Here is a 16,274-nt window from a genome sequence, read left to right on the forward strand (position 1 = left end):
AGGTGACTACATTTTCCTCATTGGTCAAGTATTACGCCAACAATTGCAATAGGAGACGTAGTAGAAGGAGCGGTTGATTGGCCATGCACATAACAACGCCAATTGTAGATAATTCCCGCAGGTCTTATCACAACTTCACAAAAAGAGAAGAATGTTATCAAGATACATGAAAGCTACAAGGTTTACTTTTATTTGCATTCGGGTTAATGGAAAGTGGCATACGTTCTCGGTCGTTGGGCACTAGCAGGCCCTTGTAAACAACCACACGAGCATCGACCAATCGAGTCGCGTGCAGTGTCCATTAATGTTATTATCTGTGGTCTGGGAATAAGCTTATCTTCATGTACATACTGTAATCATCCCATACTATATCATAATAGTAGAGCTGAATAGGAGCGACTATTATTTATAGTACAGTTCTCCAGATTAGCTGATATCATTGGAACGGCTTATACGTAAACACTGATAGAAGTGATTAAAGGGATATGTGGTTTATGAGAATTAGTAGACTCACTCTCAATAGGAGAATACAATTATAAATATTGTGAATGCAATAACTAATGTCATATCTACGACGCTCTGTCAGACACGCGACTATCGTGACCTTGGACATTCTATGTATTCAATGTGAATTATTGTATCTCAATCTGGCAATAGCCGCCAGTCCTTTCTATAAACAAGTCCATGTTCCTCCATCACCCTGTAACCAGTCCCTCCATTTGTGTCCATTTTTTGTTAACCCCCATATGTAGGACTGGCGTCAGCACCAGGCGAACCTAGGTAGATGGCAACGCCCACTGGACTTCTCGGGCCCATGGTTAAACGGACAAACATGCTCTTTGTTTGTTAAACAGAAGGTACGGCTAACAAGAGGTCAACTGAATCTGTCACCCAAGGGTCTACACCTGAAACCAACCCTACCCATTTGCCCTTGACAGCTGCCACTAGTGGTATTACCTCTTATGCCTACTCACTATACATGTTGAAAGTCATTATGTCACCAACTTTCTCAAACCATTCTATGATTAATGTTTTCATCAAATGTTCTCCGTGCCCCTTCTTGCCACCTAAAGTATAAATTAGTATTGCACTTCCATGAATGTTTTTACTTCGTAATATGCTAGACCTGTGTTGGATTTCATCATGCTACATGCAAATATTAGTAGAATGCAAGCAAAAGAATTGCATTAGATGTGACAATTTTGAGTTGGTGGAAGGAATGAGAGGGTCGTATTGAAGGACCTCTTGCAAATTCAGAAATTAAAATAAATTGGGTAAAAATATGATCCGATGAGGTCAACACTATAAATTATGTTCTATAAAATGTTGCGTATTTTCCTGCAATCATTAGAATTAGTCTAGAACATTTAGTTTAGTGGAAAAAACATGAGTGAACATTTTGGTAAAATTAAAGGATTCCATATTGTTGAAGACCACCATTAAAACTTTTGGCAGGTTAGCGAGAACACGAAGAGTTTCCTGTGAAATGAATGAAGTTTTGACTTTCTAAACTCTATAATTGGTTTTTTTTTGTGTTTTTTTTTTTTGGGGGGGCGGGGGGGGGGGGGGAGAGAAAGAAGCACCAACCTTGAATTGTCCTTTTGAAAAAAGCCTTACAGGCTTCACATGAAGCCACTCCATAATGGTATCCTGATGCTATGTCACCACACACCAAACACAGTCTTTTGGGCATTGCATTGAGCATATATTCACATTTGGTTTGTGAATCTTCAGCAATGGTGCTAGAGCAGTCATCATATCTTTTCCTGACAGGCCCATTGCCACCAAGACCTGTAGCAGATGGGTACAATGGGGGAGAGTCCAGTCCATTCTGGTGCCCGTTCATCGTGGAACTGTAGCTTCCACTGGCGTCTGATGAGCCACCTGGACTATGATGGTTGATACTGTCCGTCAGTGAGGCTGGGCTTGAGGGTTCCGTCTTGATGTATGACGAGCAGCTTGAATCAATGTGTCGATCCTTGCTTGACATTCTGCAAAGAAGCCTGCATGGTAATAAGGAGACAAGAATAAAAAGAAGGCTCCGTTTAATAAAAGAAAGCTTCCTGTTTTTTTTAAGATGCTCTGTAGGGGCTAAAGACGGCACATCATTCATTCATCAGTCAATAACCCTTGTTGTACATGAAGGTAATCAGCATAAGGCCATGGCAGAGATTTAGCAATGTTACAGACAGGCGGTAAACAAAAACTTTAAAAAGCCTCAATCCTCTTTCCCAAAGGTAGGACTACTAGTCAATAGGTAAAATTGTACATGTGAAATGTAGAGTATAATGCTGTGTAAAGTATATTACTGTTGATTTACCCTAAAATAAAAAGAGACTACAAGGACATATATAACAAAATGTTTTTCAAGCTAAATTTTTTTCATTTGGTCAATTAAAACCTTTATTGAACAACATTGGTTGGGTTGTCCATTTAAAGATCATCAATGTACCTTATACATAAGGTAGAGAAGAAAACATAAAAATGGAGAATAAAATATAAAAATGGTTGTAGAATAGCTTTTTTTCAGTGGGAATAGCTAGTCTACGCTTGATAGGCAATCAAATGGTTGCTCCATCCACATTCTTATAATGTAACATATTACGACACAACACATTGAAAATATAGCCCAGGCAATTGGGACAGGGACAGTACTCTATGCTCCACGTCAGTCAACGATGGGCAAGAAGGTAAGTTGGTCCACCATAAGACAAATTGTCTACTCTACAAAGAAAACCCAAAAAGATTCTGTTATGGCCAACTATGGTTTCGCTTGTCTTATACACTATGGTTGTCAACTGAACTAGTAGCAAATGTCATGGTCACAACAAGTCACTTATATTCCCTTCACAACATCAACAAAGACTTTTGGACCTCTACTTATTTCACAAGTAGTATGAGAAATCTGCAAAAAGACTACATTCATAGATGAAGAATATGGAAATGGTAGTCCAGCCCTTGTATGGAATGGCCTACTAGAACCTTTCTTCTGCTCCATCCCATGAATTCCTTGTAAACCTTGTTTGTCCTCCTGGACCCGGTTATGGTTCACACATTTACAACGCATTTCTAAAACTTTCTAAGAATTATCGGCATCACAGAAATGTGTTGTATCTTGTATATCAATTTTAATCTTTATGATAATCATAATGTCTAATGCCGGCATTGCCGGTGTTGCACCTGACGTGCAATGAGAGCATGTAACCTTTTAAGGAAGATAGAAACGGGGTCTAGTAAATACTGTATTTCCTTAATATGTCTTTAACCTATTTATTTTAACACTAATTACAGTCATGCAAACGTCTCATCTGCCTTTGCGCTCATGGCTCAGGCCAACATTTGAAGGAAAGTGGCTCAGCTCTGACTTACAACAGCTCTGCGAATTCCTTTTAATTTAGAGCACTTACAAAACCACTTATTACCTTATAATTACTGGACTGCTCTCACATACATTATGATCTTCGGCTAGAGTTAGGAGTTATTAGGGTACTAAAATACGCTCCCTTTTACTCGCGCTCTCTCTCCAGTAGTGAATTTTATGCAGCCATGATTAAAACATTCGTTCAGATTCATCCCTCGTATCCAGGTGTACATTGCAGATCACAGATTCATATTTTTATTACAATGCTAAGAGTTTCTTCTACTTCTTCCTGCCCAAGATACCGTCAAAGTGGTCTAAGAGAACTGGTGGCTTCTGTCTAGTTGTTCTCCAAGTCAAAAGTATGAGATTATAGTGGACACACCAACATAAGCTAAGGCTTTGTGTTTAGCCCTTCAGGCCTTCTTCTGATGCCGCCTATCAACATTTTGAAAGGACCAAACAAAAATTTGGTCAAAGCTTCACTAAGGATCTTGTCCAAGTTTGTTCAGACCTTTAAACATAACGCTAAAATAACCAATTTGTATCCAAGGATTACAATATCTCATATAAGCTTCAAAGGCAAAGGCCTACTTGAAATACCTAATGGATCAAAGATCTCGGCACTGACAATTCTAGAAACTTAGGAAAATATTTTAGTCATCATTTTGAAAACTTCCTTTTAGATCTTTATTTTAGCCTACATTGTCTTATAGGGAGGAACTATGGCAGACGGGCTCTTGGGCAACAGTCACTGTGGACCCCCTGTCTATCCCTACCCTCAGGTCAAGCAGAGATCAGTTTTACCTAGATTAGCATAGACCTCAAGGTCATCTGCCTAGGTTGGCCTGTTGGTGAAGCTTGCTCTGAAAAGACTCTGTAGTAGGAAATTTGCCCATCAGCAAAACATGGGTAAGTAAACTCGATTCACTCATCTCAAATGCAATTGCCAAAATGCATAATAATCTAGTACTTATCACCACTATTTAGCATCACAGTTTATCAAAAACGCCAGATTATTTTTACAGACATATCATGAAAATATCTGCACCAGCTCACGTAAAACCTTCTTAACTGTTACATCTTTTCAAAAACTTCAAAATGTTTACTTTAAATTATCATGTCCTACGGGGCTGTAATCATTGGTCAGATGGCAGAACATTAGTAAGAGGCTTTTTTAACCAGTTCAGGACCGGGCTATTTTGAGCTTTCAGGACCAGATACCGTTTAGCCAGTCACATGATCACTGGGGCCAATAGAGGCACTCATTGAGCGCTGTGTAGGAGAGATCAGAGAAGATACAAGCAGCGAATCAGTCTCTGACTGCCGGAGACCCGCCATTCAACTGCCTTATCGCTCGGACAGCAAGTTAAAACCCGATCACTTAGGCAGCAAGCTAAAACCCACACCGTAAATAGTCTATGGCGCAGGTTTTAAGGACCCCGACCGCCGGCCGTAAATACACAGCCAGCGGTCAGTAACCGGTTAAATTGGTGGGAAAAACTTCATTCCTTTGATTTCCATAGAAGGAGCTATCACTTGACCCAATTTTACTATTTGTGCTCTCCAGATGAACTTGTATGAACATTGATTGCAGGACATCTATTGTTATGCTAGGCAATATTTAGAATTGTGCCGGAAATAAAGCTCGGCGAGGGGGGTGCGGTGGAGGGTGGTTGACCTGCTAATTACAGTGGAGTTCATTACACGAAAGAAAATGCAGACATCATTCCATTATACTAAGCTGCTAACATCAGGGTGTAATTCACATTTCTTTTAGCCCAAAAATTTTTTTTTAAAAATCTCCATATTATTATTCAAGGACAGAAATATTCACAATTATCTATAAATTCAACTGTCACATAGTGGGTTTTATCCTGGCCCCTTCTTCAATCTAAAATTGGAGGCACTAAAATTCACATTAACTCAAGCAGGAATACAGTGAATATGGCTTTATTTCAAAAGAGCTCGTTTTTGTCAGAAAGAAGCCGTTTCCAAGATGATGACTTTATCTGTTCTTTATTAGAAAAAAAAAGTCAATCCTGCTTTTTCTACTCGTCCAGAAATTCACATTATCTCAATTGCTAATATAGAGGTTAACAAATGTTGGCCACATGCGCTAGGATAAGCTTAAAAAAAATACTGAAAAATGAGCCCAATGTCCCAAACACTGGTAAAAAAAATTATTTATGATTTACCTAATCTAAACTGGTAAGGTCTTGAAAATGACACTACGAAAAATGGCCAGAAGATATTTAGAGAGAATCGGTCACCTCTCCTGACGTGTCTATTTTAGTACAAACTTGTATTCCCTATGAAATTACAATTTTGAAACATATTTTCTTCGAACTCTACATTGTGCCGTTCCTCGGTTATTCCTACTAGAACTTATGAATAAATTGACAACTGGGTGTTACCATTCCCCTTGTTAAAGGGATGTGTCCCTACACAGTCTCATCACTGATTGGACAGTGTCGAACTGTGTAAGGCACACCCCCCAACTGCTAACACCCAGTTGTCAATTTATTCATACATTTCTAGAAGAAATAACCGAGGAAGGGCACAATGTAGAGATCTAAGAAAAGATGATCCAAAAATGTTAATTCATAGTGTATTCTTTACTTATTTAAAAAAAAAAACAAAAAAAAAACAGACATGCCAGGAGGGGTAAAAGGTCCTCTTTAAGGGGTTTTCTGATTTGGACAATCTGATTTGTGAATACCCCCCAAAAAGCAGATTTAGGCAATGGGGGAGGGTAGAGGGTCTCCCTTTGAGGATTTTCTTGAATTACTGTTAAAAGCAGAGGAAGAGTTTAGTAAACGAAGCATTATAGGGTGCCACTGAAATAGTAATCCATGGGACACCGTCCAAAGCAATGGTCAACCTATGGGTGCCCAACTGTTCCAAAATTTCTGCTACCAACAGGCTCTGATAGATTGTGGAGGCAATAGTCACAGGTTGGAGACCACTGATCCAAAGCCAGGTGATGTATTGGATGCATCTCTTGGCTTCGGTGAGTAGAGAGGGATCCCAAGATGGGAACCCCCTTCTATTAGCTCTAAACGCACATATAGGGTCTATTACCAGGGTTTGTTAGTCACAGAAAGAGTTCTAAACATTTCCATTAATAACGTGCCGGACTTTTTATATTTATTTTAGATCCGAATCAGATTAAAGGGTTTGGTCCTCTAAAAACAAAGGACTACGTGAGGAAAATCCAAAAATTCCTGTCCATTCCCGTGCCACTATGGACCACACTTCACCGCTAGGACCAATATTGGTTGTTTTGTTCGGGTGACTTGTCATCAGGTCTAAACACCTATGAAGTCCTAGGACCTGCGGCGGACTACCTAGAAGAAGTTGCTGTGACAGTTATATCTGAAAGTCTACTTTTTGTATTTTTCCCACATAGAGCTTTATTTTTGGAGCTTTTAATATTACACAGTGGAGATTTATATGAACAGGTTCCAGGGAAATGCATTGGATATTCAAGCTCAAATTTTAATCTTTTTAAGATAGAACAACAAAAAATTAGACTTGGCATTTTCACTGTCCCCCATTCAAGTAATAGGCAACCAGCTCCCTTAAAGCCATTGCAAAAATCTGTTCCAAAGGTAAATGGTGCAATGGATTTCGGAGCCGACTTACTTGAACCCTGGATGTTACTTCACAATGAGCATGTTTTCTGCTTCAATTAATTGCACTCTAGCAAAGTGGCAAAAACACAAATCACTTAGTAGAAAAATGGGAGCCAGCTGCTGTTGTATAAGAATGAGGAAGGCAAAGCAGAGAGACTGAATGAAGTGTCATGTCAGAAATCAACGGTGCAACGTGCGATTTGAGGAAACAGGACTACTTTATGGCGACAGGGTGTCATTACGGCATCACAGTAATACGATGCTTTGACAACTCTCTCTCCTAACATATCATCACTGCATTAAGGTGCACTGGCTTAGATGAAACAAGGTGCACAAAAAGGATTTCTCCTCTGCTTCTAATAAGGCTTTGCCTGGTTAAGTTGAGAGGAATACGGAGCCATTACGAAATAAATCTATGCGGAATAGGAAAACAAACATTTCAATGGCTTAAACGAGGAAACATCATGGCAACTAAAAAGTTACTTTCCCAGAAGTCTTCCGAATTGATGCAGCCTAGTGTGGATCGAGAAACACATCATCCAGGAGGCAAGGTGCCGAGCATTTTTGGCAGATCTGTATTCCATGCCTACAGATTCCTATCTTCAACTTGGGGGCGCTATTTCATTCATCGCTTTAGGCTATATTAAGCTTCCCTGTCTAGATACATGTATATGATACAAAGGTCCACTGTACTTCAGATGCAACATCATTTATTGCACCAATTTTTGGTAGGAGTTGGAAGAAGAGCAATTTGGGTGGTCTGTTTTGTGCGTTGTGTATCGGCCCGAAAGATAAATGAATGGCAGGCATGAGGGGACACACATTGCTTGGTATCCAACTCAAGATTCCAGCAATGTTCACATGACATATTTTCAAGATGATTTCAGGGTGGAAATTTGTCTGGCGGGAAAAAAAGTAATGACATGACACAGATCGACGCAGTTTCCGCACGGAAATTGGGTCGAGAAGCCACACACAGACCCGTGGCAGAAAGCCTCGGATCAACTTTGGATTTCTGCCGCGAGCAAATCCGCTATGGATTTTTCTATCGGAAAAATACGTTGTGTGAACACACCCTGAGGCTCAACAATTCGTAACTACTATACTAAAATACATAGTAAGGCAAAGCAATGTACATGGAGCATATAAAGGTGGCACATAGAGTCCATACGGCGCTGTATTATGGAGTCATAGGGTAAGCCACTATATGTTGCCCCTGTATGGCATCTTATTACGGCACACAATGTAATATGCCCTGGAATCTCCATGTGCCACAGCATGAAATTGGAGGCACACAGAGGTACAATATGGACCCTTGGATTTCTATGGGTGCCCTATTACAGTATCTTCTGTACAACATACCACCCTAAGATGAAGTCATTCACATTTGTGAGTCTTGCGGCGTTACCTCTGACTCTTCCTGGCTGGTCGGTATGTGGGATTAAAGGGTTAACCTGATAAGCCAGTCACACAGTTTATTCAATCCTCATTATTCAATCTCCTCTGCAGCTACAGATAAGTAGGCCTTGTTTATGGTCTATAGCTTGTCATAGTGAAAGCAATGAAAAACATCAAATCAATACAGCGTTTAAATGAACAATAACGCTGTGCAAATATAGATATGCCATTGTGCATATATTACCCGCCTTACACATCAAATATGCCACCAGGCACACCAGTGCATTGCGTCAGCCTGCTAAATGGAAACTGACATCCCCGAGAAGGAACGTGCTAAAGTTTGTTTTAAAGGAACACTACACAAATGTTCTTATATTCAGAAACTATTATGTGCCACTATATACATATTACATATAGATACATACATATATATGGCATAGCCCAATAACAGTACAACTCCCTGAATTCAGGACCAGATAGTATAAATCTATTATATAGCAATTGAGGTATACTGAGAGAGAGAGAGAGAGAGAGAGAGAGAGAGAGAGAGAGAGAGAGAGAGAGAGAGAGAGAGTGAAATGGAGGAAAGGAAGGAAGGAAAGGAGAAAGAAAAGACAAAAAAAAAGGAAGGAAAGAACAAAAGTATGAGAGAAGAAAGGAAAGAAGGAATAAAGCAAAGGAAGGAAGGAATTGAGAATGGAAGAATAAAAGATTTAAAAAAAAAAAGAAAAGGAAAGAAAAGAAGCAATAAAGGAAGGAAGGAAAAAGGAAGGATGGAAGGAGAAAGGAAAGAAGGAAAAGGGAAGGAAAGAAGGAGAAAGTAAAGAAGGAGAAAGGAAAGAAGGAAAAGGGAAGGAAGGAAAGAAGGAAGGAGAAAGGAAAGAAGGAAAAGGGAAGGAAGGAGAAAGGAAAGAAGGAAAAGGGAAAGAAGGAAGGAAGGAAGGAAGGAAAAGGGTATGGATAAAGGAAAAGGGAAGGAAAAGGGAAGGAAAAGGGAAGGAAGGAAGTAAAAAGGAAGGAAGGAAGGTAGGAAGGAATGAAAAATAAAAAATGGAAACGAAAGAAACAAGGGAAACTAAAGAAAAAAGGGAAACGAAAGAAAAAAGAATGAGAGGAGAACGGAAAGAAGGAAAAAAGGAAGGAAGGAAAGAAGGAAGAAGGGAGGGAAGGAAGGAAGAAGGGAAGGAAGGCGGGAAGAAAGGAGGGAATGAAGAAAGAGAGGGATTAAGGAAGGAAGGAATGGGGAAAAAAGAAAGAAAGATGAAAGAAAGAAAGAAAGAAAGAAAGAAAGAAAGAAAGAAAGAAAGAAAGAAAGAAAGAAAGAAAGAAAGAAAGAAAGAAAGAAAGAAAGAAAGAAAGAAAGAAAGAAAGGGGTTCAATACTGTCCTGACACTGGGGTGCGCTCACATCTACTCTCTGCTGGACTGTATATATTTCAGTTGCTTTAGAACAAGTTCATTCTGGAACAGTATTTTTTTGTAGAAGTTCATTAGCTGCTGGTTTGTAATTAAACAGATGTCCGTTTGCTATAACAGTATTGATATACATTTGTTCTAATGTCACAATTAGCCTACAGAAGATCTTTACAGTATTGAAATCTCAATTTGGTTCCTTCCGCAGGCAGGCGAGACACATCTCAAGCGCACGCTGGAGCCCTTATCTGCTCTACGGTTTCTAGCACGCGTTCTGTTGTGAGATAATCTCTTCTATATTATTTTAAGTGATTTTACTCTGGCATCAGGAGGGGCCCAGCTGGTGCCAACTGCTCTGTGGCTACGAGACAAAATGATGTGAACTTGCCAGAGTGCATAGTTTACAACTCAAGCTCTATTTTATACAAACAGATAAAAATGTAAATGTACAATAAAAGTGAGATGAGCGCTGCCGACGACTGCGCAGAAAATGAAGCAACAATACCCAGAGCGTACAAACAAATTTGATGACACATTCGACATTACAAAAATTGCCGAGCCATTCAGCTGCCCCGATGTTCAAAGTAAATGCACAGCCAAACATATACGCATGGCCAGTGGTATACATAGAGTAGAGGGTCCCCTTAGCACCAGAAAAAGGGTAAAAATGGGCCCTCCAATATTGTGTCAGGTTTTGCCACCAAGGACAGGAGGGCCTGGTGTTTATTTCTACATCCAAGACCTTTTGATGACACTATGGCCTATTCTCCATCCCCTTGTTTGCAGTTCCTCTGAAGAGGGGAGTCCTGCACAGGTACTACCAACCAGTAGCGAAAAGGAATGGACAAACCCTCACTCCAAGGGTCGAAAACAGTCACTATGGTATGTACCCTTTTTCCCAGGATAGGGAAATAAAAATTAATATTATATATATATTTTTTATTATTTTTTTTTTATTATGATTATTTTATTTATTATTTACAAATAAATAGTTTGTAAATATATATATGTATATATATATATATATATATATATATATATATATATATATATATATATATATATATATATATATATATAATCCAAGGCAGCACTCCAAGGAAATTGGTGAAAAAAAGTGGTGTGTTTATTCACCCCAGGCAGGCAACGTTTCGATCCGTCTCCATGGGATCTTTGTCAAGCCATAGAACGGATCGAAACGTTGCCTGCCTGGGGTGAATAATTTTTTGGGATTTCATTAACAAGGGTTCCTAGCCTCAACCTAGGAGGCCTGCACCCACTGCTGTTGCTGTGCTGCTTTACTCTTTTTCTCATTTTATATATATATATATTTTTAATTTTTTTTTTATTTTTTTTTATTTCATTTATTATTTACAAAATGGGTAAGGCTGCTGATTACATTTCATCTTCTGTAATACAAAATAAACCAAATTTTATATTTGATAATATTAATGAATACAGTATATTTAAATATCTAAATGTAACTTTATTCCATACAAATCCAGTACAAAAAATTTTTTTTTTCAAATAAAAAAAAAAAGATAAAGTGAAGCTCCTGTGTGTCTGTTATTGGACGTTTGATTATACAGCTCATGAGGTAATGTTAGGAGGTGATGCACAATGTACGTGGCCATGCCCGGACATTAATTAGGGTTGGCATCTGGTATAAATGTTTACACAACAATAGCAAGAAAATTCTAAAAGGTTGCAGCAGGACAATCTAATAATAACCAGTGAAGTCAAGGAAGAACGAAGATGACAGTAATATTGAAAATAGCTGGTCAACTTTACTTTTAAAAAAAATAATAAAAAAAATCTACATTTCTAAAATTAAATTAAGTTAAGGTGGTCTCCGCTTTGGACATTCCCTCTTTGTTAGAGGGGTCCCTTGACAATAAGCTGATCACAAAGTGTCCCGCTGCTAAAAACCCCTAGTGATCAGCTGTAATCTGTGGGGAAACCTGGCAGTAAGTGTTCAATTTCCCTGCAGCGCCACCACAGGATAAATTAAGGATTACACGGTACCAATTAATATCAATGGGTTCTCTGTGTAATGCAGGACAGCACAAGTCCTCCAGAGCGAGAGACAGCACAAGTCCTCCACCCTCTATTAAATGGACAATCCCTTTAAATGGACCTGTCATTTCTCATGTATAAGATGCCCTAATAGCTCTGTACTAGTGGATGCAATAGAAGTATTTCAGGATATTTCATAGGTCTACATAGGAGCTGTATACGCAAAACGGTAGGATATTTTTAACCAACATTTTTTATCAATATTGCCTAATTTTTTAAGGGAGATGCCTTGGAACAATAATATATTGGTGAACATACCTTTTACTCATAATCAACATTCAATCAAACCCTAATGAGGTGGAAAATCACATATATAAGGTCTAGTGGATATGGATAAAACAGATTTCCCACTTGATAACAACACTCATCCTCCAGCAAATCAACCAACAATAGCCCCAAAATTGGAGGATAATATAGGATCACTGCTTGCTGTGCCAGTAGACCTGTTCTGTCTATTGCACAATAAAGACCTTCGGAACTATACAATAAAAAAGTGGCAGTGCCGGTCATTGCTAATTACCTTCTTTAATCTCCCAAGCTGACATTGCGGAGTGCCCCAACACTAACTCACTGACACAAGAGATCATGGATTGGCACCTGAGGCTTCATCATTGGAGAACAAATCCCTTGTTGCAGCTTTTGTAGCAATTTTTAGTGCAAATTAAAAGAGTAAAAAAAAAGTATCAAAGAAAGACTAATATGTCTCAGTTCTTTTGTATCTACTTCTGTGTTTGACTTAAAGGGAATGTGTTGCCAGAAAAACATGTTTTTTTTTAAAAAATTAAACATTTAGTGTGTGGGTGATTAAACATTGTTCAAATTTTTTTTATTTTTTTCACGAGTCAGGAAATATTATAAATTAATTCTAATTTATAATACTACCCATTTTTGGTCACTAGATGGAGCTATTCCCAAAATTGCAGCATTGCAACATTGGGTTAAAAGCCCTCGCTCTAGTGAGCTCTCAGCATCCCCCCCTCCTTTATCCTGGCTAGTGCCGGGATAAACGAGGGGTTTGAACGGTGTAACCTCCTACACTGTGTGTCGCCATTTTTTGAGCTAACACACAGTGTAGTAGGTTTACATACAGTAGTAAACACACACAAACACGAACATACATTGAAATCTCTTACCTGCTCCTGCCGCCGCGGCTCCCTCCGGCCCGTCCGCTCCGTTTGCTGCCGCTGGTCCAAGTGCACAAATCCGGAAGCCGCGACCGGAAGTAGTAATATTACTGTCCGGCCGCGACTTCCGGTCCACAGGAAAATGGCGCCGGACGGCGCCAATTTCGAATTGGACTGTGTGGGAGCGGCGCATGCGCAGTTCCCACACAGACGCCGTACACTGAAGTCAATGGGACGGGAGCCGTTCGCAGTCCCTATGGGACTGTGGCTGCCGTATTCCATGTCTGTATGTGTCGTTAATCGACACAGACAGAAATGGAACAAAAAATGGCAGCCCCCATAGGGAAGAAAAAGTGTAAAAATAAGAAAAAGTAAAACACAAACACACAAATGAATATAAACGTTTTTAATAAAGCACTAACATCTTTAACATATAAAAAAATAATTTGTGATGACACTGTTCCTTTAAGAAACTGCCTTGAAAACTGCAATGAAAACTGTATCCAAATCCAGCCTTAAAGTAGACAAAAGGAACCACAAAAAGGGTTGGTCAGCACATCCTAAAAAAATGAAAAATGTGCAGGTGCACGTACGCTGTGACTGCAAACACTACATGTAAAGAAAAAACATTCCAACAGCACTCTGCATTTTTCTGGGATGTGCTGACCAACCATTTTTGTGTTTCGTGTTGTACATGTGGGGGTGACGACTGCCTCCCTTTCTGGTTGTGCGCTCCTCCTATTCTTCCCAGGGGTGCTTTAAATTAGAGTAAAGCTGTCTTTTACCTACCCCGAGTATATTCTGCATGCTCAGACCCAGAACAGAGGTGTATTTTTAGGTTAGGGTCGCACTTAAAAGAGGTTGCCTTGTCGTGGCAGGTGGTCTCACACAATTTAGTCAAAATGTGCTCTAAGAATCTCACTTTTCTAAGTAAATGTAGCAGCAATGCAAATTTATCTGCCTAATACACTGTATATAGTCTTCGGCCCCATGCACACGACTGTATTTTTCATCCATAATTAAGGACCGTAATTTCGGACCCATTCATTTCTATGGGCTACGGACACCTTTCCGTATTTTTACGGATGGGTGTCCGTTCCGTAGAAATGATCCATAAAATATAGAACAAGTCCTATCCTTGTCCGTAATTACGTCACGGACGCCTGATACAAGTCTATGGGCATTTCCATAATTACGGACGGCTACAGATGTGCACCCGTAGCCGTCCGTAACTACGGAAACGTTGCTAGGCGATGCCAGGTTTGCAGATATTGCACATCATTTGTGGGTTTTCTTCTTTTTTAGAATATCCGCCTATATGGATGCATTACGGATTGTATTAGCGGATACCGTTCCGTATACGCAGATAAGTTGCGTATGACTACAAATCCGTATTTACGGATAGATGAAAATACGGTTGTGTGCATGGGGCCTTTGTGTTTGCAATGTTTTTTTTTCCTTATATGTATTAAAGTGGACAATCCCTTTAAATGTATTAAAGGAGAAGGTTAACAAGTCTTCGAATTCTAAATAAAGAGCATAAAAAGGTCACATTTGCAAAAGTTGCTTAGAAATAAGCGTTTTTTTTTTTATCTTCCTCTCCATTCGGGAACGACTGTGTAAGTTGCAGGATGGCGTTCTCCGGCAATCAGTGTTTAAGTGAATGTTTGTCCCAGTGTGTTTCGGCGTGCTGTCAGCTAGCAGCGGGGAGCTGGCGAGTTGTTACTACATTTGATTTGATTGTCAGTAGGAAACATCATTTTCCCCAACTGTTTGTTGCTTCTTTGGGAAGATCTGTTCTTCCTTGAGACTCCTCTCCCCCTATTCTGTGGCAGTCTCGGCATATGTTAGACAGCGCTCCAGTTGACAAACAAAGTGACTGCATAATTGTATTTGAATGGACTGTAGTAAGCTGTCATTTTTAACCTTTTATGTATGTGCATCTAGCGTCTCACCTCGCTATCGCGGTTTAGCAGGATAAAGGCTCGTCTGATAGGGGAATGTCTTTAAACAGATGTCTAATAAAAATCCTACACAAAGGTTGGGTTAACCCCTCATCGTACACGCAATGGAATCTCTCTGTGTAAACCGCTACAATGTTGCAAATGGGTGGAAGATTTTTTTTTTTTAAAGGGCTACGACGGTTTAAACCCATAAAGCTTATTTATTGTAGAATGAAAAGTTCTACATTTTTCTAATATACATTCTGTATCCGTTCTTCAAATTTTTTTAGATCTCTGCTTGCTGTCATTCAATACGATTCTTCATGGTTTACTTCTAGTGACTAAAAATGTGTTGTTTCATGCGAAGGACGCATGGACTGTACTGTAACGAGCAGTGCCCCTGTGTTTTATTCACTGGAAGTAGACAATGAATTCCTATTGAATGACAACAAGCAGATATATTACAAAGCTTATGACATTTACACAAAAAGTACTTTGGTAAATAGCGCAACTTCTCATTATACCATGATAAGCTTGATTTGCTAAAACCGTAATAGCCCTTTAAGGCCAATGTAGAATTTTGATATATAAATACAAATATATAGGCATGCTATTTTTTTTTTTATAAGGCCCAGTTCACGCTTTGTTTTCATTGTGTTTGGCGTATGAGTCGGGATGCTCCCAACACAAAAGCCGTAGGGCCCCATGCACCCAGTGTATGCCAAAATAGTGTCTAATTGGCATACACTGGGTGGGTATGCATTAGCTTATACGTTTTTTCACTGTATAGTAGAGCGCGGTCTGATACAATTTTCTAGAAGAGGCTTACAGCAACAAAACGTTTACATTTATTTACAATGGGAGCCTATTGGCGACATAAGTCATCGTATGCCTGTATGGTGGGTCACAGCTTTCCATTGGAGCTATATGTCGGGGTATCCTCCTCCTGACATACCTCCGACGGAAGGAAAAAAACTAGGTGTGAGCAGAGCCTGAACTTTATATTATTCCTGCCTTAGTATAGTTAATAAACAACAGTTTACAATTGTATAAAGGAAAGCAATGCAACTTTCTAATAGAAATACAAAAAAATTGAAATTCCGATAATCCGGCAGTTGTTTCCAGCACAGAACTAGGAGTTTCACCAGTGTTTTGGTGGCGTTTTTATTTTGAAGCTTTCTAAAAATGTTCTGTTGTTTCTCAAGTGCTTTAGAGAAGCCTATCAGAAAAATGCCATACCCAGAGCATGCAGCGTTTTAAAAAAAAAATATAAAAAAAACACCACTGACCCTAAAAACACCACCAAAACGCAACAAAACAAAGTG

The 16,274-nt window shown here is 39.3% G+C and overlaps 1 protein-coding gene across 5 annotated transcripts in view; it reads right to left on the reverse strand.

Moving 5' to 3' along the window:
* Positions 1 to 16,274, reverse strand: part of ESRRG (estrogen related receptor gamma) — a 660,741-nt gene that overhangs the window by 136,883 nt on the left and 507,584 nt on the right. For all 5 annotated transcript variants that reach the window (XM_075863340.1, XM_075863336.1, XM_075863337.1 and 2 more), the window contains one exon: positions 1,588 to 2,003. In XM_075863340.1, the coding sequence (XP_075719455.1) occupies positions 1,588 to 2,003 (416 nt within the window). The remainder of the gene's footprint in view (positions 1 to 1,587; positions 2,004 to 16,274) is intronic.

The sequence above is a fragment of the Rhinoderma darwinii genome, chromosome 4, assembly GCF_050947455.1.
Source record: "Rhinoderma darwinii isolate aRhiDar2 chromosome 4, aRhiDar2.hap1, whole genome shotgun sequence".
In the NCBI taxonomy this organism is placed as follows: Eukaryota; Metazoa; Chordata; class Amphibia; order Anura; family Rhinodermatidae; genus Rhinoderma; species Rhinoderma darwinii.